Source organism: Cavia porcellus, unplaced genomic scaffold (genome assembly GCF_034190915.1).
Source record: "Cavia porcellus strain 051 isolate PalLab524CR breed Dunkin Hartley unplaced genomic scaffold, mCavPor4.1 scaffold_7, whole genome shotgun sequence".
NCBI classification, from domain to species: Eukaryota; Metazoa; Chordata; class Mammalia; order Rodentia; family Caviidae; genus Cavia; species Cavia porcellus.
In genome coordinates, this window is record NW_026947490.1 from 50,417,790 (window position 1) to 50,441,185 (window position 23,396).

Consider the following 23,396-nt stretch of genomic DNA (forward strand, 5'->3'; position numbering starts at 1 on the left):
AAGTGACAGGAAGCTTTGAGGGGCATCAGTGACAATGTGTCCTTTGCTGTAATACATTTTTAAAAAGTTAAGCATTCGTCATTTGTTTTTAAATCTCACCTCGTAGACAGCCGTTAGCGTGAATGTTCAAAAATTTCCAATAGGCAGCTGTGTGATGAAATATCTTCACATGTAGCTTACATGCATTTTCTCTTTATCATGTATTACTTGAATAAATATTTTATTAATAATACTTTTGAATTGAGTGGGTCCATGCTTGGGTCAGGTTTGATTCCAACACAAATATGTTGCTTGGAATTCTTTTACAAGTATTTATGTGTATTTTCTCCTTCACAAGAAGGATACCTGACTGCCTGGTTTCATGGAACAACTTTAATACAATTGAGATGCTCCTAATAATTTAACTAATTACACTGAATTTCACCTACAGTCTAATCGATTGATACCTATTATTAGAACACAATAGTAACACATTCACAATAGATGGCGAAAGATGGGACACTTATAGTTCATACTGTGCAAATTAAGTCAGACACCTTTTCTTGTCCATCTCAAGTGGGTTGCACTCGAGCCAGAATGACAATGAGGCCACATAATAAATAGCCTGTATCTCTGATAGTAAATGTTACTTAGCACATGCTTCTCTGAGTAGGTGAAAACAGCAATTTCAGCTTGGTAAGGTATAAATGTGAAATGGTTATCTTTTTCTCTCACAATAACCATCATCATTTTTGCTTACTGTTATCTTGTTCTGATCAAATAACATCTGGATTTTAAGTTTTTTCTGATATATATTTATTTGATTTCTATCTATCTATCTATCTATCTATCTATCTATCTATCTATCTATCTACCTATGAATGCTGAATTGGTAAACCCAGGGCTTTCACACGGAGCTACATGTCCAGCTCTTTTTAATTTCTACATTTTGGAACAGGGTTTCAATAAGATTAATTACCTACACTGGGCTTCAACTTGTAATACTCCTGCCTCAGCCGCCCAGAGTGCTGGAATGTTACTTATGGTCTGGTTTAAAGTGTTCTCGCTGCAAGTCATTTAACATGGTCCTATGAAGCTGGACAATGAGGAATCCTTTCTGTGAAGACTGAAACACATAAAATGTGTTATAAGAGAGTGCTTGACTCTAGTAGACATTTTATTAATTAAATGCATTAGTTTCCTTATCTTCTGTCAGCCATGTAGCCACTGTCTTTCCCAACATTCAGTAGAAGAGTTGTAGGAAGGAATTTTTCCTGTTTGTAGTAAACCACCCCTGCTGATGTTCCCACAGACCCCTGCCCCTATCCTGCTTCTTTCAGAGCACTCTTAGTGCTTTGTGGATCTATTTTCTCCAACTGCAGTACCTAAGAACTCCAAATATGGGTCTTTTGCTTTTACTGTCTCACAGTGTGAGCCAGTTGACACACTTACTGATCCTGCTTCACACTGAAGGTGATGATGAGGACTTCCGGGTACCTTCTGCAGCTTTTGGAACTGTGAGACCCTGAATGAGAGGCGGAGTCAGTGAGCTTCCTAATGTTTCTGTCTCTGGGTGACAGACTCCCTCCTCATTCAATGAGTTTGGGTAACAAGGTGAAAGCTCCCCTTTCTTCAGTAGAAGGGGATGGAGAAGAAATTGTCTTTCTCAATATATCTCTGAATGAAAGTATCAATCTAAGTACAATAAAAAACATCTTGCTCTTTCAAAACTAAAGTATGAATTTTTCCTTTTTACCATTTACTGTTACTAAATTTGTTATTAAAGATTTTTATTTATAGAGCTGAAAATAAGAGCATACGCCACTGGGCGTTGCACCACCTCTGTTTCAATCTTCTTTCCTGTCGCTGGACAAAATACTGGACACTCACCACTGAAAAGAGCAAAGGTTTGCTTTGGCTCATGGTTCCAGTCAAGATGGAACAGCACGGTGGAAGGGCCTGGGCAGAAAAAGCTGCTCACATCTTGGCCAGGAAGCAGAGAGAGGAGGCAGGAATCAGGGAAGAGGACATAGTGGTACCTGGGCTCACCGACAGTTTTGTCTGCAAACAATTTGGTTTGCAAACAAGTGTTCTGCAGAATTTGAGTTTTGTCTGTAAACTATGCACCCAGTAACAAATATGACTGTAGCCATCTTTCACACACAAACACAAATGTGGCCATCTTTTCCAAAAACGTAGAGCAAGTTAGGTTTGTGAGTTGAGGTACCACTTATATTTTGTCATATCAAGCACCCAGTAGCCTGGCTTTTCTGAACTGTCCCACCTTTTAACAGCAGCTCAGTTGTAGCAGCCCCATGGTTTAACCCTCTTTCAAAAGTCCTGCTTGTGAGCACCCAAGGAACATCTAGACATAAGCCATACCAGTCCCATACTCTTAGGAGAGAAGGACAGCACAGGAAAGCAGTGTCCTAATCTTTGTTCTCCATCCCTGTTCTGGAAAGAGTGTTTCATTGATGGTGAGCCTCATCATTTCCACTTCTGTACAATGGGGAGCAAGGATCTAATTGATTTCTTATATTAGAGAAGTTTGTGAGGATTAAAACACTAGATAGACTGCAAGTTCCAACTTCATCACCATTGGGCCTGTTGTTATCTGAAGGGTTGTTCCATTCTGCTACAGGATTCTAGATCTTTACCTGTTAGACTCCACTAGCGACCCCTCACCTTAGCTATGACAGTGAAAGATGTCTCTAAAACACTGCTACAAATCTTTTAAGGTTAGGAGCACATTTGTGCTCAGTTGAGAACCGCTCACATATGGAAATAATTTAAGGCTGGTTGAGTGGAAGCCATCCCTGAGTTTAATGTGCTTTGTGAAAGATTTAAACCGTTCTTTGGAACTAATCTATAATTTGCTTTAGACAAAGAAGGCCCAAAGTTTTGGCCTTCCTTTGATTATGTCGAGTTGGACTAATCAGAACTTTGGATGCACTGAATTGAGGAAAGAAATATATTAGATAAAGTAAGAGTACAAAAGCTAAGTAATTGGAGAGTTTGTAACTGTACAATTTTGGGGCAAATGTATGAGATATCCCTGAGCTAGACCGTACTAAAGGATTGAATTTAGGAGTATAGCTAGAGCTGGGTATGTGAGATACATAAAGTACAGAACTTTTACTTCTCATGATTGCAAGTGAGGTGCTCAGAGCAGTGTTTAGTCAAGTGGCACTGAGGCCAGGGCTAGGTGTGGCTGCCCGCTGCTGCCCTCCTGGCAGCCCTCACGCTGGCTGGGGTGGACACAGGGAAGAGACCCAGTTAGAGATGGGACAAAGAGTTCTGGGAACTCACCTGAGGAGGTGGGTGGTGATGGAAATAGGTGAGGCTTCAGTAAAAGCTAAGGAGAAAGAACTCAGGAGAAAGGACTTGGTTCTCAGAGTTTGGGTTCTCAAAGGTGTGCATCACTTTTTCATGGCCAGTGCAGGTAAATTATATATTTGTGCATTTTGTGGTAGTATTGGAGGTTGAACCCAGGCAGGGCCTTGGCACTGAGCTATAACCCTAGCCCTTTCTATTTTTTGAGACAGAATCTTGTTAAGTCACTAAATTGCTAAGGCTGGGCTTGACCTTGTGATTCTCTTGCCTCAGCCTCTGGGGTGCTGGGATTACAGGCATGCGGCATCATGTCTGTTTCAAAAATCACCTTTTCTCCTGTTTGGTCCCTGCCCTATTTTATGTCCTAGTTGCTTTGATTTTTTGAACAAACAAGTAGAAAGGAAAAGATTTTTTAAATGTTATTTCCCCGTGAAGCCTTGGACCTGGGTTTATAAAACTGATTCTCCTGAAACTCATTCGGAAATAGGTGGCAGTGTGGTAGATGGCAAAAAAGTGCCCAAGAAAACTGGGACCAAATTCTGCTCTGTCATAAGCAGTGCTAGCAAGTTGTCAGTATCCTACTCTCTTATATGTAAGAGGAGGATCAAAAACAAACAACGAACAAAACTTCTGGACATGATCCGAAACTCCTATAATCCTAGCACTCTGGGAGACTCAAGCAGGAAGATCACAAGTTCGAGCTCAGCCTAAGGAATTTAGAGACTTAGAGAGACCTCGTTGCAAAGTAGAAAGTTTCAAGGGCTGGCGGTGTAGCTAGCTCACTGTGAGAGCCTTGGATTCCACCTCTAGATCAACAAAACAAAACAAAACTCCACTACTTTTTCAGAGATAGGAAGATCAGTAGACATGTTGTAGGGCAAGGTTGCATCAGGCCGATAGGAGATACTAGAAAATGGGAACTGTTATGAATTATTATTTTAAACACAGGCATCTAAATGAGAATTAAATTGTTGTTAAATTAAATGTAATTTAATTAAATTCATTCCCAATTAAATGCAATTAAATGTAAATTAACCAATCATTATTTCTGACTATAGTATTAGTAGGTTAGGATCCTTTATCAAACAATTAAATAATTTCCTTTCTTCAAAATATCCCCCGGCTAGGCAGCCCATGCTTGTAGGCTGTAGTCTCAGCTACTTGGGAAGCTGAGGCAAGAGAATTGCTTGAGATCAATGTGATAACCTAGTAAGTCTCTCTTTAAAGAAAATAATTCAATTTAAAATAAATGAATAGGTTCCAAGTTTATCCTTTTTGTATTCAACTTTGCTACTGGGGTGAAGATTTAAATTTACTCCCTAGTAGATGTTTGACCTAGTACTTGAAGGTATAAGCTACTTTTCCTAAGGGATTTGCTATGGATAGCAATTAAATGAAAGAACGTGATGATTTTTTACACCTGATGAGGGCTAACGCAGGATTAAAATGCAATAATAATGAACTGTCATCCTCTGATGATTTGTGACACCACTTGATTTTAGTGTGGAATTTGGACTCTCGAGTGAGCAATAAATTCCTCTAGAGTCACTTATTTTGGAGCCCAAGTGTGGAGACCTACTTGAAAAAAATAACCTTTTCACAGACTTAGTAACCTCTTATTTTACAGGGGGATGGTCCTGGATAGATTCTGGTGTGACTCTGATAGTGTTGAGAAGTGACTACAAATTGCTGAAATCCTTTCATTCTAGAGGATACAAAAGGAAACAGCTTGTTTTATTCTTTTATTAGGCTCCAAAGAATTTCCTGTGGGCAGGTTGAAAGCGGGAAAGAGGAAACTAAAATGGAAATACTTGAAGAGGAAAGAAAGGAAGGCAGGAAGAGTTCAAAGCAGAGCACAAGTCTATGGAAAGCCTCATGTTTTATTTAGAGACATTAATATTGTACCTTTTTATTTTTTTTTTAAATTACAAAACTAGGGCCTTTGCACTGAGCAATCCCTGTCTCCCAGGGTCTCTCTTGAGCTGCTAAATTGCCCAGGCTGAGTTTGAGCTTGGAATCCTCCTACCTCACCCTCCAAATTACTGGGTTACAAGCGTGTGTCAGCAAACCTGACTCTATAGTAAATACTATTTTAAACTGTGTTCCTAGTCCTACTCCTTCCACACATGAAATGAACAAAGGAGAGGAGCTGTGTCATTTCGCCAACAGATGGCACCATAAGCGTTGCAGTGGGAGGCAATGGAAGTAGGATTCTTCACATTTTCCTTGGGAGAGAAGTCCAGTCATTAATGTATGTGCCCATTTTTGATAACATTAAAAACACATGTTCATCATTTAAAATATTTTCAGAAGATTCATCATCCCTCCCTCCATTTTTCATTTACTTGCAGAGAGAGAGAGAGAGAGAGAGAGAGAGAGAGACAGAGACAGAGAGAGAGACACAGAGAGAGAGACACAGAGAGAGAGGCATCACAGATTAAAAAGTTATACATTTGGATTTCTGTTTATTTTCTGTCTTGGTTACTGCACTTTTACTAAGATCCAAAGATTTAATGTGAGCAGGTTGAAAGTGGGAAACTAAAATTAACTAGAAAGGATTAGTTTTTAATTCATTTTCTTAGTGATTACAATATATGTTATCCTCGGTCTATATTAAACTGCTACACAGGAAGGAACTCAGGTGATACCCTGATTTCACAAACCTGTCCTGCCACGGGTGGTGAGGATTCTGTGTGTCCGAATATCTCCCCAATGCTAAGCAACCTCTCAGACTCAGGGGGGATCCTGTGCCGGAGATAGTGGGCATTTTTGACCTTGTCAAGCAACTCTAGGAAGGTTGAATTTGTGGACTCATCCTGGAAGCTTACGGCCCATTTCGTGGAATTTGGGAGAAGCTGCTTCCCAGAATTCCCACCTGGCTTTAGACTGGGACCTTCTGATTTAGTTGCATCTTCAGAAATCATTCCGCTCTCCAGGGGTGGACTAGTGTCAGGGTCTGGTTCTATGGTGTTGGTGGAAACTTCTTGGTCTTGGCACAGGGCAGAGGTCCCACTATCAGGGTATTTGCCCTTTGGTGTTTTTACAGAATCTTTCTCTTGAGGCTGTGATTTTTCTTCTCCGAAGCAGTAAGTGTTGTCGCTTTGAGATTGCTGGCATTCTTTGCTCTTCTTTGGGTCTTTGAGGCCAGTGCAATACACAGAGGGCATCGGGGACTTAGTTTTGTATGTTTCTTGAATTGTTCTGGTTGCCAGTGCTCTGGGAAAGGGGTTGAAAAACAAGAAAGATCTCTGAAGACTGATGCAAAGCTCCTAGTTAGACCTTTCAGATTATCATATCAGGGTCCCCTCCACTGTGGTTAGCTGAGGTGACAAAGGAAATGAGAATGGGATGAAGAATCTAGAAATGGTGTGTGTGTGTGTGTGTGTGTGTGAGTGTGTGTGTGTGCGTGTGTGTGTGTGTGTGTGTGAGTGTGTGCGTATGCGTGTGTGTGCGATGGATGGAACTACTGTGTTTAAGAAGAGGGAGGCAACACTTTCTCAGGAAGAGAAGAATGTTTTAAAAGGACCAGTTGTGAAGAAGGCTTTTTAGGTCACACCCAGGGGTTTAGTACTTTCTTACCTAATATTACATTCCGATTCTAGGAGTCTGTGCTTCTGTCTGCCTCTCAGTGAGAACATAAGAACATCTGAATTCTTCTGGTTTTCATGTCCCAAATAAGAGGAGAACCTTTTCTTGACGATATCTGCTTTGAGTTAATTAGTAAAGGGTTACATATTGAGTTATGTGGTTTCTAAAATTGGTGTTAACCCCCTCATCACAACCTCAGGCTATACCCTCGTTTGGGGACAGGCTCTTCATAAAGATGACACAGTTAAAACCAGGTAGGTGTGGTAGATTCTAGTCCATTGTGAGTGGTAGCCTCACCATAAAGGAAATTGGAATAGACACACACTCAGAGCACCACGCAAAGGGACACAGGCAGGAGATGCCATGCACAGAGCAGAGGGGAAGGTAAAGAAGATCCAAGGCCACTCCAACTCTGGATTTCTAGACTCCAGACCTGGGAGACTAGGATGTTGAAAGTTTCAAACCACTCGGTTTGTGGTACTTTGTTATGGTGCCCTAGAAAGCAAATACAATGAGAGAAGGAGAGAAGCAGTGCTGGACACTAGGCTTCCTGAGATGGTAGAGGAAGACTCTTGGTTTCCAACACACAATGGGCTGATCTGGTAAAGCAGTTGAGAACAGAAAATCTCCATACCTATCTTGCTGTTTGCCTGGGGCATGTTAAGGAGGATTTAGAAATTCCCAGAGCAGAGGTCTAAACTGCCTCAGCCCATTGCAGGTTTTGTTTGAATGTTTTACTTGGCAGGCACAGTGCTTTCAAAACCCAAATCTCTGGGGTGTGACTGCTTTGTCTTACTCAGAGAAGTATGCGACCTCCTATCCACCTGTGGCAACCGCCAGCCTCGGTGAAGTGGACTTTCCACTTGTTGAGTTGGTATTTCAGCATCTGTAGTCATAGCTATAGGGACCTAATTAATCTCCAAGTCATAAGTTGGTCATCTGAGGTTGAAATTCTTGCACTAGTTTGCTCTAGTGGGAGTGAGTTTCTTAAATCTACACTGTCATTATAGGCTACAATTCACAGTAAACTCTCAAACTCTACCATTTCATCATTTCTCTGTGAAAGGGGACAGAAAGTTAGGCCTCTATGGGCCCCACTTTTTCTGTTGTCTCCTTAGGTTTTCTAGAAGCTGTTTCCACATGAGAGCTTTCTTATAAGCTAAGGAATTTCGAACTGCTTTTAGCTAGCTAGTCACTTTACTGGAGTGTAGACCAGAGTGCCAACAGGATTAGAAATGAGCACATCTTTCTCTGCATTCTCTGTGAAGGTGTGGCACTTGTATCCAGCTAGTTGGCCAATTTAACCAGTCCACTGAGTGCCAGTTTTCATGGGGGCAATATGCTCTATTAACTCTGGATATCTAGTCAGTCACAAAGCTCTGAAAACTCTGTGTCTAAGGGTGTTGAAATGCTGGCCTCCTCATTTTCCTTCCCTGACCAATGTCATAGTGTAGGCTTTCACATCACAGCCTGCACTTTGGAATCCCATCAGGTCTTTGCTCTGACTGTATTTAAGTGTTACTTCACCCTAAACTGCGTAACCAGAGTGATTTCTCTGATGTTTGAACGTGTTATTTCTCTATTCCTAAATCCTGCATGGTAAAATTTAAACTGTTTTACAAGATCTGTTAGTGAACCTGATAAAAAAAGGAAAGGAAAGACTGAAATTCATGCAGTTTGGAATGAAAAGGGTGAAATCAAAACAGATCCTGTAGAAATTCAGAAGATCATCAATACCTCCTTGGAGAAACTGCAACGTAATCAGATAGAAAGCAGAGAAGAAATGGACAGATTCCTTGATCAGTATGAACTAGCAAAGCTGATGCAAGAGCACATCAAAATTCTAAATAAACCAATATCCTCCAATGAAATTGAAGATGTAATTAAAACCCTACAAACAAAGAAAAACCCAGGTCCTGAAAGATTCACTACTGAATTATACAAGAAATTTAGAGAGGATCTATGGCACTACTCCTCAAACTGTTAAATGAAATGGAACTCACATTGGAGATGCATTTGCCCTGTTTTTCTTAGGAAAACATCATACATGGCTGCTCCCTGCCCGTGTGCCCCTCCTGCAGTGTGAGCTACCATATTTGTGGCAAACTGTGCTCAAATATGTGCCTTTGCACAAACTCTTCCTTTCTGCTGGGGTGACCTCATTCCATAGGTCTTCCTGGTAAGTTCCGGATCACCAACATTCTCCTCCTCCTGCACTCTGCCACCATACTTTCTCCTTGGGAGATTTTACTAAGAGCCATTTGATGAACACGGGAAGCTTCCAGTGTTCCTACACTACTTTGAAGATAATTTAGCAGTTTGTCACCACTGCTGCTTCCCCTTCTCCTTCCCCCTTCTCCTCTTCTTCCTCCTCTTTCTTCTCCTCTCTTTCTCCTTCACCCCATCTTCCTTCTTCTTTTGTAGGTACTAGGTATGGAAGGTAAGGTCTTTACTCTGAGCTACATTCTTAGTTCTGTGTAGTTATTATTATTATTGTTGTTAGTATTGTTACTACTATTACTGTTTGAATTTTGAGACAGAGTCTTACTAAGTCACCAAGGGGACTCAAACTTGCAATGCTCCTGCCTCAGCTTATCAGAGAGCTGGGATTATGGGTGTGCATTACTATACCTGGAGCAATTAGCATTTTTGATGATGATCTTTTGTAAGCAGAACTACCCTCAGGAACACCCTGAGGACAGAGACCATGGGTTTTTGTTTTTTCATGTTTCCATGAGCCCTTGAGTAGCTGTAATAGTGTTGTGTGAGGCCTGGTACCATACACCTGATCCAGAGTGACTCACCGTCTTAGCACCAGTGAAAAACATGCATGTGTGAGCCTACTTTCTAACCTACTGATCCAAATCTCGAAGATGAGAACTGGAAATATACCTCTTACACAGCCACATTTTAGTGTTTTTGTTAAATGAATCAGGGAAAAACATTATTGAACATGATGCCTGATAAGTACTGAGATGATACCTTTTTTTACTTTTCTTGTCCTGGAATTTTACTGTCAAGAAGTCTAATACTTAGAGAGGATATTGACCATGGAAACAAAGACCTCTGAACCAAAGTTTTCTACTTCCTCATCTATACTCTGTCCATATACTGCCAAGAACCAAATTCTCTATCAGCCAAGATGGCCACCTACCTCGGGGCTGGCCTTCTGTACACCTTCCTGAGAGGAGACATCTGGTCTTCAGTGTCTTTTTTTGAGACTTAAAGTGAGAAAAGCAAGCTGCCTTGTAAGATCCTTTTCCAGTACATGTCTCTCATTCTAGGTTGCTTTAACGTTCACCGAAGACAGGGAAATGACAAGCAGAGGGACTCTGGTACTTGTTCAGAGTCATCTTTCAAGCCCAGGGAGACTAGAAATAATCTTATATCATTAGAAATAACTGGATGTTGGAAATAATTCCCAGGCTAAATGTTTGGGCATTACTCTTGCTTTTGTGGGTGTTAAACTGTGTGGATCTGAAAGATTTTTACACCCAGTCATGGCACCTGTTGCTTCATTTCCAGCAATCCTGTGTCCCTGCCTTAAGAAGGGATGAAGTCATGAGGATTTGAGTTGCTCTGAGCAAAATTTTGAAGTCATATTGAAATTCAGTTATTTTAATGATTATGCAAGGAGAGCTCATTCATACAAACTGTACCATTGTGACAATTTTCAGCAAACCAGTAAGAAAGTATTGATTCTATAACAAACTGATATTTCTTGGCAAGAGGAAACAGTTCTACAGCATTGATTTTGTGTTTAGGTACTGTTCCAAAAGCTCACTGGATCCTTCCTTACGTAACCTCACAAAGTAAGGAATATTACTTTTATTTCACGCTGAGGAAACTGGAGTCCTAATCCTAGAGAGTTTTTTTCTTACTTAAGTTTTATAAAGTACATTAGAATAGTGACTTGGACCTTAGTAACTGCTCGATAAATGGTGTTAAGTCTGAAAGAACATAAACAAAGGATGAAACCAAATAGCTCTGAAATAGTAAAGAGAGCAGAGTTGGCAATAAAATAAATGAACAATCCAGGATTTAAGCAAGAGACTGAATTTGAAAGAGGAGAGTAATTAAAAGCTGGACAAGGATTCACCCAAGGCTTCTGAATGGGCTGCTCCAGGAGCTGTGGAATGGAACTGAGGGACAAAAGAGGACTGAAAGCCACGCAGAGCTTGGGAGTACTTGCTTTCTGGCCGCCCTGCTTTGCCTCTGGCGCACGGGTCCCCAGCGCTGAAGCTTACCTTGCTGCAGCCTCTGCAGGTCTTTCTGGAGCTGTCTCTGCTCCCTGCTCACCAACTTCGTGTGGTAGAGGCAGACTTCCTCTAGTTTCTGCAGTCTGTGGGCCAGTCTGACTTCGGCCTGCTTGGCGTTCTTCCTCTCAAAGTCGAAGTGCTTGTGTTGGGGTCCCCTGGCCATGTTCATCTGCATCCTGTTCTCTATCTAAAGACAGTGAAATTAGGTGCTCCCGGACACCACAGCGGTCCAGATAAAGCAAGGTCAAGATGCTGATTCCTGGCATCTGGTCTGAGATAAGTGTTTGGAACTTGTGTGTTTCTGAAACCTCATCTACCTAACAGATGGATCATGCTGTTGGGAAATGTTCTCTGCAGTAAAAGGAGTTTCCAGAGTGACATAGAAAGGGAAAGTCATTGCCTGGTTCTTCTTACCAGTGGAGCAGTGATTAACACTAGGCTCCCTACACACACATCCCAATCAGATAAACCAAAAAGTACACATATATGCATATATTTATATATAAAGCATCATTTACTTGATAGGAAAAGTCTGTTCATTATTCCCTAAGGGTTCTCACAGAGCCTGCTCAGAGGACTGGAGAGAACTTGGGGAGTTAGGAATCCAACATCCTGGGACCCCTTCATTCATTCATTCATTCATTCACTCATTCATTCACACATGCATGTGCTCACTCAGCCTGTGTCCTGCTTTGCGCCAGTGTGTGGTCAGCGAGACATAGTTCTCCCTCTGAGGGAGCTTTCAGATGTGCCAGTCTGGAGTCTGATCATTCAGAACAAATCTGAACCACTGATATCTCAAAGAATGGCATCTACCGATGAAAAACAAAATGACGTCCAAAATGAGCTGTCCAGACGGTGTGGGAAATTCAGGTTGCACACAAGCTCCTCTTCTGCCCTTATCTAGCTTCTTAGGTTTTAGAGGCTGAGTCCACATCACATACCCAGATGTCCCAAGCTGGGTGAATATCTATCTCCCTCCAACTTTGGCTCCAGGATGCAGGGCTATATCTTTTCTCTACTCTCAGTCCTTCAATACTTATCTCATAGTTAAGAGCGTAAGAGTTATATGCACAAGAGCTAAACAGATTGTACCGATAAAACTTTGGTGGTGATAATACAGGAAAAATATTAGCATTAAAAGAGAGGATAAAATCAGGACAAAAGATAGAAATTATGTCCATGGAGTTTGATTTATGGTTTAATCTGTCTAAACTTTTACTGCGGATTGAAGTGAATAGCACTTACCTACGCATCTAGGGTTCTCACCACTGGAAATGCTGCTAGCTTCTTTTGTGATGTGAGGCTGAGTCTGGATTAATGAGCTTATTTTTTTGTTCAGCAAACTGTGAGTCTAGTGTGGGGCAGAGGAGGGAGGGGACTTTAGAGAGGACTACAAGGCAGAATGTTGATTGACTGAACTTGAAGCCCTCTTTTCCCCTGCCCACCCCCGTGGTCAGGAGCACCAGCTCTGTGGTTCATGGAGGGTCATGGAGTTCTTGGAGGAGACATCAGAGTTCTAAATCACTGCGAGGGTGCAGGAGCTTGCCTGGGCTGAGCCCTCTCCTAGAGGGCACTCATTACTTCTGGGCTGTGTCCATGGGAGCCAAGAATGAAAGCAAAGCGTGTCTTGGCTGTGTTCACCATCTGCCCCTTTCTCTCTCTTGTGTCCATCTCTCTCTCTCCTTTTGCCTGGCTTCCCCCCTCCCCATTCCTGTTTCTTGGAAACTACCTCTGGACCAAAAGAAATCACCGTATTCATTCTTGCATGACTGTGCGTATTTTCCCAAGAGAGTACTGAATGTATTTCTTTTGTGTTTTTGCACACCATACTGACTGTTCCCAGGCTGCTACCCCTGTGTAGTGCACTTCAGAGCTTACTCAGATTGTCAAAGTGGTAAAAATAGCTTTAGGCAAAGTGAAACTCTTATCAGCTTTTGGACTCATATTTAAATTGCCTCAGCAGGAGGCAGAGTTGCACCCTTGATTATATCATGTGATATTGGGTGGGATGTTTACTGGTGCTTTGGGGTTTCATATGAGAATAAGAGGCACTAATACACCACATTCTAGGGACAGCTGCCAACACTGGGGCCTGATAATCCCCCTAGAGCTTATTGAGAGGCAGCTAAACAGGCCCTATTATCAATAATCACCACCCAGCAAACAAGCTATTATAAGGAGATTACTAGGTGGGTGTGGGGCATGTGGGGTGTGGGTGGGGGTTGGAGGTGGGGAGAGAGTCATTCTCTCAGTGAGAAGTAATTCCTTTTCAGCCCTTTCTCATGAGGTAATTCCCTCACCTCCAGAATTTTAATGAATGAGGTAGAGTGGGGTTTTCAAGGAAATCAGTGCCAAGAATAGGTGCCACACAGGGGAGAGTGGTTAAGTGTGGGCTTAACACACTGCACAGCAACAGAACAGCCCCTGCTTCATCCCTTTGTGGCCATCAGAGCTTCTGACATTGAGGGTCCTCTTAGATGAGCTTGGCTTTTGTGTGTCATGTTGAGACAACCTGAGAGGAAAGGCTTGCACAAACGATCCAGGCTGGAGGCTAAGAGGGACACTTGGGGTAATATGTGGGAGAATGGTGACCAGACCCATGCCGGTTGGTACAGCAGCCCTTGGAGGTGCCGTAGGAGACCTGGCTTCCTGTGAAGGAGCCTGGGAAATATATGAGGAGGCAGAAAGCCTGGTATCACCATGACACTCCCTTTTTTGGGAGGACGCTTTCCTCAGAAAATGAAACGCAGGCAGGGCCCAAGGGATACAGCAATACTGGATATCTGGGTGAAAGGGAACTTCTTCAAGCATAATAGCAGAGGAAGTCAGGACCTCATAAGATGGAGATACAGGGGGAAATGCCAGCAATACCTTGGCACAAAAATGGGGCAGCAACACAGGAAAAGAACTCCATTTCTCCAATTTTGATTCCTCCCATTTCTAGCCCATAGTATCAGAGGGGTTTATATTGAAAAGACAAGAGAGAGAGGGAACATCTACAAAAATCATACCCAGCTCCCTTATTCCAGAAGAGAAAGACCCTCCCTTATTCAACAGTTCTCTTTTCTTCTCCTCATCCAAAGCCCTGGAGTCCAGTGAGGAAGGGCTTAAATTGCATGTGAAATTGGAACTTCAAAATGGACTGATACGTTTTTTGTAAATAAAGTGGCCAGAACTGTGTAGATTCTGTCCAGGATTTTATTAACGGATAAGAAAGAAAACAATCCATAAAGATAGTGATTAGAAATGTAAAACTCTCATTTCCAAATTATGTCCAGCTGCAACCAGCAGGCAAAGAAGGCATTTCTGATGTTCAGTCAAGAGATTATGATAAAAGTGAATTTTACAGAGTGAATTTGACCTATGTACATCCATATACTTTTCCATAATTTTCTCTGTTTTCCCTGGGGTGGCATTTTTTGTAGTCAAACACATCATGGTTGTGTGATTTAAGAGGATGGAAATCAAACTGCCAAATATACTAAGGAAAAACTGATGGAACCAAATGGATGAATCAATAAACCTGCAATCTAGCCTATGATTCTAATGCTCTTTTCTCACTGTAACTAATGCAATAAGTAAAGAGAAACTTAGTAAAGATAAAGGAAACTACACAAGCACTATTGACTATCTTGGCTAAGCTGATATTTATAAAATATTGTGCTTGGCAACAATAGAATACTCATTCTTTCCAGTGGACAAGAAACTTTCATCAAGATAGATTGGGTTTTGGCCATAAGACAAGTTTTAATAAATATAAAAATATTAAAATAATGCAGGATATTTTCCAGCTACAATGGAACAAAACCAGATAGAAATCAAAAGAGAAAGATGCTTGGAAAAATCAGTTTAACATTGAAATTAAACAATATACTCCTAGAAAAATGGATCAATGGAATTAAATAGAAATTTTAGAAACTGATCCTCATATACATGTTCCTTTTATTTTTGACACAATACTAAAAGAATAATCTATTCAGAGTAGTGAGTGTTGTCAAATCAGTTGCATAACTGAAAACAAAAGATACAAAGAAACTCAAAGGAATACAATAAGAAAAGAAATAATATTTAAAATGAACGAAGAATGATCAGTGATTTTTCACCAGAGAGTACAGAAATATTTAAGTGACAGCTTTAACATATTGAAAAGAATAACTATACAATGAAATTGTACAGTGAGAGAAAATATCATTTGAATTTAAAAAAGGAAAAAAATCATCTTCAGATAAACAAAACGTGATTTAATCATTGGCAATAGATTAAATCAGAAGAAATCGTAAAATGTTACTTCAGGTTCAATGAAAAATGATTAGATAGTCAATCAGAAGTGCAAAACAGAGATAAACAGCTACTTAGAGCAATAATATAACACTGAAAGATGAACTTTATAATGGATAGAAGCATCAGTTATTACAAACAAACAAGGGATAGCTGTAGTTAAATAGACTCTATTGTTGTAAGTTTATTAGAAATACTGAAGAATAGAAGAAGACACGAAAAGATGTGAACCAAGATGATGGTAGTGGTGTAATATCGACCCTAAATAAACACTGACAAATTAAAGATGGCTATTGGTAATTGTAAGTAAAACTCTTCTTACAAACACAGCTCCTGGAATACAATTCTATGTTGATTTTTTCCAAACCAAGCCACGTCTCAAATTTTCAGAATGCTGGCTACATTTTCTAAGATTTAAATTCAATTTTGACATCTATGCTGGAATTAACATCAGATCACACCAGCGAAGGGCTCAACTTCCAAGACCGTATCTCCACTCTCCACAGACTTCAGATGCCAACCACAGATTGCCACCTCTGCTTCTGACTGACCAGGTAAAAATTGGGAGTTTCCACATCCTCCTCATGTGGTTCAATGTTGCTAGCATGACTCATGGCACTCAGGAAACATTTGGCTTGTGTTTACTTATATATTCTATAAAAACAAAAACAAAAACAGCAATAGTCAAAAAACAGGGCAAGGTATGGGGAAGGGTGAGAAATACTTTTTATGCCTTCTCTGTTGTATGCCCTGAGGCATCTGCAATTATTCAATCTGGAGATCTTTTGTTCTTTTAGGCAGTTAGGGAGATTCCACTGCATAAACATGATTGAGAAAATTATGGGCCCTTAGCCAACCTTCAACCCCTCTTTTGGCATGAGCTGGTGAGTGGGGCTGAGAGTTCCAAACCTCTAATCACATTCTCGGCTCCCCTGGACACCGCTGTCCAATATAAGGCTACTCAAGTGTCCCCTGCCACAAATCGTCTTATTAGCATTTAAAAACATTCTTATTTTATCATGAACATTATTGAGGGTCTGAAGAAGAAACACTTAAAACAAAAGACACAGTTTGAAAGAAAAATCATAAGAAAGATAACATGGGTTTATTTATCAGACAAAGTGGACCTCGAGAAAAAGAATACAATGAGATTAAGAAGCATTGCATATAATTCACTAGAAAAATTAGTAATTATAAACCTATATCCATTTGTTTTAGAAAATCAAAACTCATGAATCAAAAATGAAAAGTGAAAGGAGGAAATAAATCTGGAGTAAAAGCAGTTAAATAATTGATAGAACAAACAATCAGATTAGTAATGACAGAAAATCTAAACTATCCTTGAACTAATTCGATTTCAACAACATTTACTTAACAACTGCAGAAGGACCATTTTTGGGGGGCACACTGGGAACTTTCCCTTGGATAGATCATCCGTCCAGCCAGAATGAGTCTTCCTAAATTTCAGAAGTTTGAAATTTTATACTCTATGTTCCTCGATCCCAACATAAATAAATATAAATAAATAATTAGAAGGTAAATAGTAAATTCCTAATATTTTTAGAAGGTAAAGCTGAAAGAGTCCAAAAGAAAATAAAAAACATGTGCTCATAAAAATGATTATGAACGAAATCAAAGTGTAAAAAATGGACACCCTTTTTTCTGTTTTGCTTTTTTTCTCTAAGTAAAAAAAATGACTATGAAAAAGTGAAGTGATAAACAAATTGTGATTCTTCTGCTCAGAGTATGATTACTTTTATTTCAGTAAAACACACGTTGCTGTTAATCCTATCAAAATGTTCCCTTTCACTGTTAGTACACTTATCCCATCTCTTTGCCCCCTTCTGAAGTAGTTCTCCAAGTGCTTTTCTGTGAGTGTGTTTTATTGCACTGTTGTGTCAGCCTGAATGCTCTGAATCAATTCAGAATATTTACCTTTGATGGTCACTTTGACTTTAGGAGACAGCCAGAGGTGGCACGGTGCCACGTGTAGTGAATAAGATGGATGAGGACACAGTGCAGTCTCATGAGCCTGTCGTTCCATTCATTGCCACTTAGAAACCACATTACGGTATCTTTTATCAAACTGAAAAGACAAAAGAGGACTTCCACAACTGCTTTAGAAAGTGGCAAAAATGATACATTAAGTGTATTCAAAGTGAGGGGAAGCATTCCGAGGGGAGTAAATGGTAATGTACCTTCCAGGGTAACACATTTTTTAAATGGAAGCATTTATTCTATATTTTGATCATCGTTTGTACAATAGAATTCTACTCAGTATTAAAAAAGACCAGTACATTGATAGATGGGACAGAATGAGTCTTACCAAAATATGAAAGAAGCAAGTGAAAGAAGCTAGATACAAATGAGAAGTTGGTTCTATATACTTAAGATATTGTAAGAGGCACGATTACTTATAGGGACAGACATCAGACCAGTGATTGCCTGGGTTGAGAGGTGTAGATGAAAACTAATGGCAAAAAAGAATTAAGAAACATTCTGGGGGGCAGAGGTGGTGATTATACGTTGCATATATTTGCCAAAGCCAATAACTTGTAGATAGTGACTACAAGTTTTAATATACATGTATATTATATCTCAGTGTGGTTGATTGAAAATAAAAAGTTTAAATTCAGAGGGCTTCTTGTACATGAAGGAGTGTCTTCTCTGCCTCCTTAAACAACTAGAAAACCAAACAAATACATGAAACAACCATTTCAGGCACTGAAAAATAGGCAGTGTAAGTTTGTGATGCTTGTGAAACGAGAAACAAAGAAAACCCCTACAATTGCTTGAAATTAGAGGCTGGACATATTTTTTCAGGCTGTGGCCCAAGAAGACTGGTCCCATTGTCTGAACTGAGCAGAGGATGGATTTTGAGCAAGCTGAAGTGTTAGAAATTTTCAGAACAGAATGTCGGTTAGGATGGACATGTACGTACACACACATGCCTGCATGTGAAAATGAGAGGAGAGAGATTTCCTTTGAGCTTTTGATTGAGTGACAATCAGTGATGCAAGGGCGAAATGTCCATTAAACTTGTGGGTTAATAAGCAATTTATGGTACACTTACTCTATTAAAAACTATAGTTTTCAGTAATAAAATGAGTGGAACCACAGATGTATGCAGCAACATAGGTTTATCTGAAAAACATAATACTAGAAGAAAATGTGCTCATACAGAAGACCATATGCTTTGTGATGCCAAATATAGGAAATACTAGAAGACATAAACTTAAAATAATAAAAGCAGGCCTGTGTTTGGCTGATGCTCAGGCGGGGACATGAATTGAGTTTAATGCACAGAAGAAAACGCAGGTGTCAAAATTCTTGAAACTATGTACTTAAAATGGGTGAATTTTATTGGATGTAGATTACACTTCAATAAAATTAACTTTTTGATAAGACCAAGGAACATTAAGAAAAAAATCCACTGTTGGATTTACTTTTGGAAATCACTTAGGCAGTAGAACACTGTCCTGAAAATTGGCAAAGGGCAAAAATGAAACATGTGTCTACTTTTTCATATGAACTGTACTTTCTGCTGATTAAAGAGTTGATGAGGTGAATGTTTTTTAGAAGTCTTGCATCTAATACATTCAGAAGAAATTACAGAACCTGGAAACCTAATATTTTAAAACTAGTTAAGTGAGATCTAAGCAACCTTGAAGAAAGGTCAAGGCAAAACTTCATAATGGAGTGATCAGCTGACACTACTAATCCATCCATCAATTCCAGCATCACCTAAGAAGGATTGTGACAATATACATGCACAGAATATATTAAACCTCATTCTAGTCAAGTCTCTTTCTGACTGCCACTTCATAGACTTATGAAGAAATTAATTAATGATGTGAAAAACCAGATCTACAATATAGATCATTTTAGAGAATTTTCTGGTTTCTCTGACAAAATAATAGCAAGGTATTAAAAAATAAAAAGGAAGGGCTGCTTTTAATAAGATAGTCTTAAGAGAAATAATGAAAACAATTTTCAGGCTTATTGACTGCACAATAATAAGCATATGATTTTCAAAAAAGAAAAAAATCTAAGAGTTCTAGTTTTCTTTTATTGGCCCAGAGAGAATATTCATTAAACTTGTAGTTCTGTGTGTTGAGTTCTCATGTTGTTGTCACTAGGCTAACTACTAAAAAAGATTAAATACAGGATGTGACCTGCAAACTATTTATACATCAAAACAATTTTAAGAATCAACAAATCTGAAAACAGAGAAAGACAGGAAAAAATATACACAACAAGTAAAGGTTAAGCCCAGATATATCAGCAGTTATGCATGTAAATGACTAAGTGCTCCAATTAACAGTCAACAATTGTCAATCTGAATTTATAAAACAAAGAAGCACTTGTTGAAATCCACAATGGATATAAGTGTAAATGCAAATGGAAATAAATTAGGTGGGATGTTTTGGTTAAATGATGGTTCCTGAGGTGATCCAGAATGTTTTGATATTGCTGTTCAAAATATAAATTTATATAATGAATACTGAAATAACTATAAAAATAGACATTCATAATGACCGTGGATAATATTAATTTACCCTTATCAGTAATTAATAGAATCATTCAGGAACCAGGGAGGATTTGATATATTCAAAAGTTGGAAAACTCAATTTTATAGACATATATCAAAAAACCACCTTGTTTTTAAAACAGAATCCCAGAAATTGCTGCAAGATATTTGTTTATCACTTATTGATTGAACACATTCATAGTCACACCTAGCTGCAAAGGAGTCTGGCAATGTATGCTTTTTCTGGACAATGGTGTCCTTATCTAAGTTTTGAAGTTTTATTGCTTTGGAAAAAAGAGAAATTATTATTAGGAGACAACTAGAAACGCCACAGACACCACTACACAGCCATATAGCTAAGATAAATTGGATGTTCTCTACCCTTAATATGTGACACTACAAATAAGCACTTCATGGCACAAGCATTATTATATATACAAATGTAAATGAAAAGTCTAAAATTATATGGCAGTGCTAACTTATAAGGTAGTTATGCAAATGGTTAGGATATGCATTTTAAGATTATATTTGAAATGAAACAAATGCATATGCATATATAGATTCTCCTAGAGAAATTGGCACCTTCTCATTCTATTTATGAATACCAATTTGGAAAAAAAAAACTGGCTTAGAGAGTGGATGCTGAGCAAAGTCCTTTCGGGATACGGTCCCTGGCTCATCTCATGTGCTTTACCATATCTTTCCCTGAACAGTTTGCATTTCTCTAAAGAAAGCATGAATACTCAGGGCTCTTGTTCTTGGCACAACCTGGTTTATTTTCTCTTCCTGATTGTCTTTTCCTGTCCTGGGCTTTTGTTTCTATTGGTGAAAAAGAGTATACCCTCACTCCAGCAATGGGACAGGCAGATAGGCTTGGTTTTCTAGAGGGAATTTTGGCATACTTTTCTCTCAACTTATTTATTCATAAAGCAAGTAGTACATTTTTATGATGATGTACATTTTATGATGATATATCCATACATTTCTATGATTATAAACATACATAAAATAGTATATTTTATGATGATATTAATATTATCATTCTTCAATAATAACCATTATAATGTAATTTCTAAAAATATCAGTACCCTTCAATTATTTGTCTTTTTCTTCTACTGTTGTGCAAACTTCTTGAGTGGAAGGATTTATGTTTTTGCCCTTGGTATCCACAGTATATTTAGCACAGTGTCCAGTTCATGATAAATATTAAATAAATATTCATTGAAGTACTAATTGGAAAACATGTGGCTATCAAGTTAAGTAAGTTGCATACAAATTTATATGACTCAAGCTTTCAGATTTCCTGTTACTAAAGATAACGTTAGTGCCTCTCTAATCAAACTGAAAAGATGAGAGCATTTTAAAATGAGGCTAAATGTTTTGAGCTTGGAAAACCACAGCTGATACGGTATACCCATGCTTGTTGTGATCATCTCACATTAGGTTAGCTATTTTTCATTTTCACCCTTGTTTGTTTTCTCAACTAGCTCAGTCCTGATTGACAGATGAGCTTCTTTCACTTTGTCTTTTTATCTTATGTTGAAACAAATTTTGTGAGCTTGACAGTTTTCTGAAAACTAACAGCCCTTGCAGGGGAAGAAGTTCCACAAGGTGGAGATGCCCAGGATGTTTTATCTATCTAATGTGAATCACTGTGCCAGGAAAGCCAGCTGGGCAGGCCTTTGTGTTTCGAGTAACAAGGCTTCAGTCTCCAGTCACAGAGGGATCAGATAACAGCAGCGGATGCTCTTATCAAGGTAAAAGTACACATGGTTATTGAACCAACACACTTCTAATCTCTCCATCGGTTTAATGGGTAACTTTATAGTGTCCCTGATTTCTATAGTAACATAGTCCTGTAAAACCCAGCCCATCTGTGAAGCTAAACATCTAACTTGTTTCTCTTGTGCTGAGTGCTGAACGGGTATGGTATTAATTTCTGCGGTTGCTATAACAAAGTACCACAACTAGGAGCATACAACAGTAGAAATGAACTCTTTCAGAGTTCTTGAGGCCAGAAGTCTGGAATCAAGTTGTTATCAGAGGCATGCTCCCTTTGGATGCTGTAGAAGAGAAGTCTTCCTTATCTCTTCTAGATTCTGGAGTCTTCAGACAGGCTTTGGCTGGTGGCAGCATAATTCTGGTCCCTGTCTCCACATTCTCACAGTCATCTTTCCTTTGTGTTTGATTTTGCCTCTTTTCAACATTCAAACATGCCAATCATACTGGATTAGGGTACATCCTCACTCAGCATGAATTCATTTTAAATTAATTACATCTACAAAGACCTTATTTCTAAATAAGGTCACATTCACAGATATCAGAGATTGGGACATTAACAAATCTTCTAGGGAACCAAAATTCACCCCATAATGACTTTTGAAGTTTGTTGGGTCCTGTACTTTAGGTTCATGTTATCCAATTTTTATTTCCATTTTGTCCAAATACATAATCTGTACCATTTTTTCATTAAAAATTGTTATCTTATTTTTTTCTATATTTGTGACTGGGAGTTATATAATTTTAATTACCAAATAAATACCACTTATCTATATTGTAAAATTTACAGGAACATGTGTGTTGTGTTCACCATTGGTAGGCCATCTTTGCCATTTGAGTTACTTTTTTTCCATGACTGATGCTCTGATTTTTCCGTCTTTGGGCTTTGGACCAAACTCTTGTTCTTGAGTTGTTTACCTACTATCACCAGCTACTCTGAACAACCTTATTACAGTAACCTTGTTTTCATCTCTTTACTAACACTCACTTAGCCATCAGCCTTTTGACTTCTTATGCATATATCATGCTAATGCACATGCATGTGTATGTATACCACAATGATGAACTCCTCACTGATTTCTGTACTTTGGTGTCTTCTCAGACTATCAAACTGAAGTTTCCTGTGACCTCTTCGATTAAAGATTTTTTTTTTAAATAATGTCTTTGCTTGATGAATAGAAGAAAATTTTCTTTAATTTGTTAGAATTAAAAGTTTGGCATGGAAATCTAATAACTAGTTGTGGCATGGGTGATAGAAAAGCTCATATCTAGATCTTTTATAAGCATCATTCCACAAGAAATTAGATATATAGTAAACACCATAGTCACCAAGATCTTATTTTAAATAAAAAGTTAAATTTTGTTACTGTGTATTGTACTCTCAAAGGTAGAGAATAGAAATTATTATACCTTAGAAAGAAACTGAATAAATATCACAGAAGATAATTTTTATAATATTTAATATTTGGTGAGCATGAAATAGTGATCTGTTTATTACAGATAATTTGGAAAGTTCAGGAAAGGAAAGGAAAATAGGAAAAAAAAACCATTGTGATCTCATTAACATTTAAAAATATTTCTCTCTACTCTTTGCAGGGAAAAACTCCTTTTTGATGAAACGCTGCTTCTGTTACGACAATTGGAAC

General features: G+C 38.8%; 1 protein-coding gene across 1 annotated transcript; it reads right to left on the reverse strand.

Moving 5' to 3' along the window:
• Positions 1-4,469: 4,469 nt before the first annotated feature.
• Positions 4,470-12,599, reverse strand: Ccdc190 (coiled-coil domain containing 190). Its single transcript, XM_023564628.2, has 4 exons — positions 12,408-12,599; positions 11,148-11,346; positions 6,892-7,015; positions 4,470-6,528 (listed from the first exon to the last, which is right to left on the reverse strand). The coding sequence occupies exons 2-4, from the start codon at positions 11,332-11,334 to the stop codon at positions 5,934-5,936; spliced, it is 906 nt and encodes a 301-aa protein (XP_023420396.1). The 5' UTR covers positions 11,335-11,346; positions 12,408-12,599; the 3' UTR covers positions 4,470-5,933.
• Positions 12,600-23,396: the final 10,797 nt, after the last annotated feature.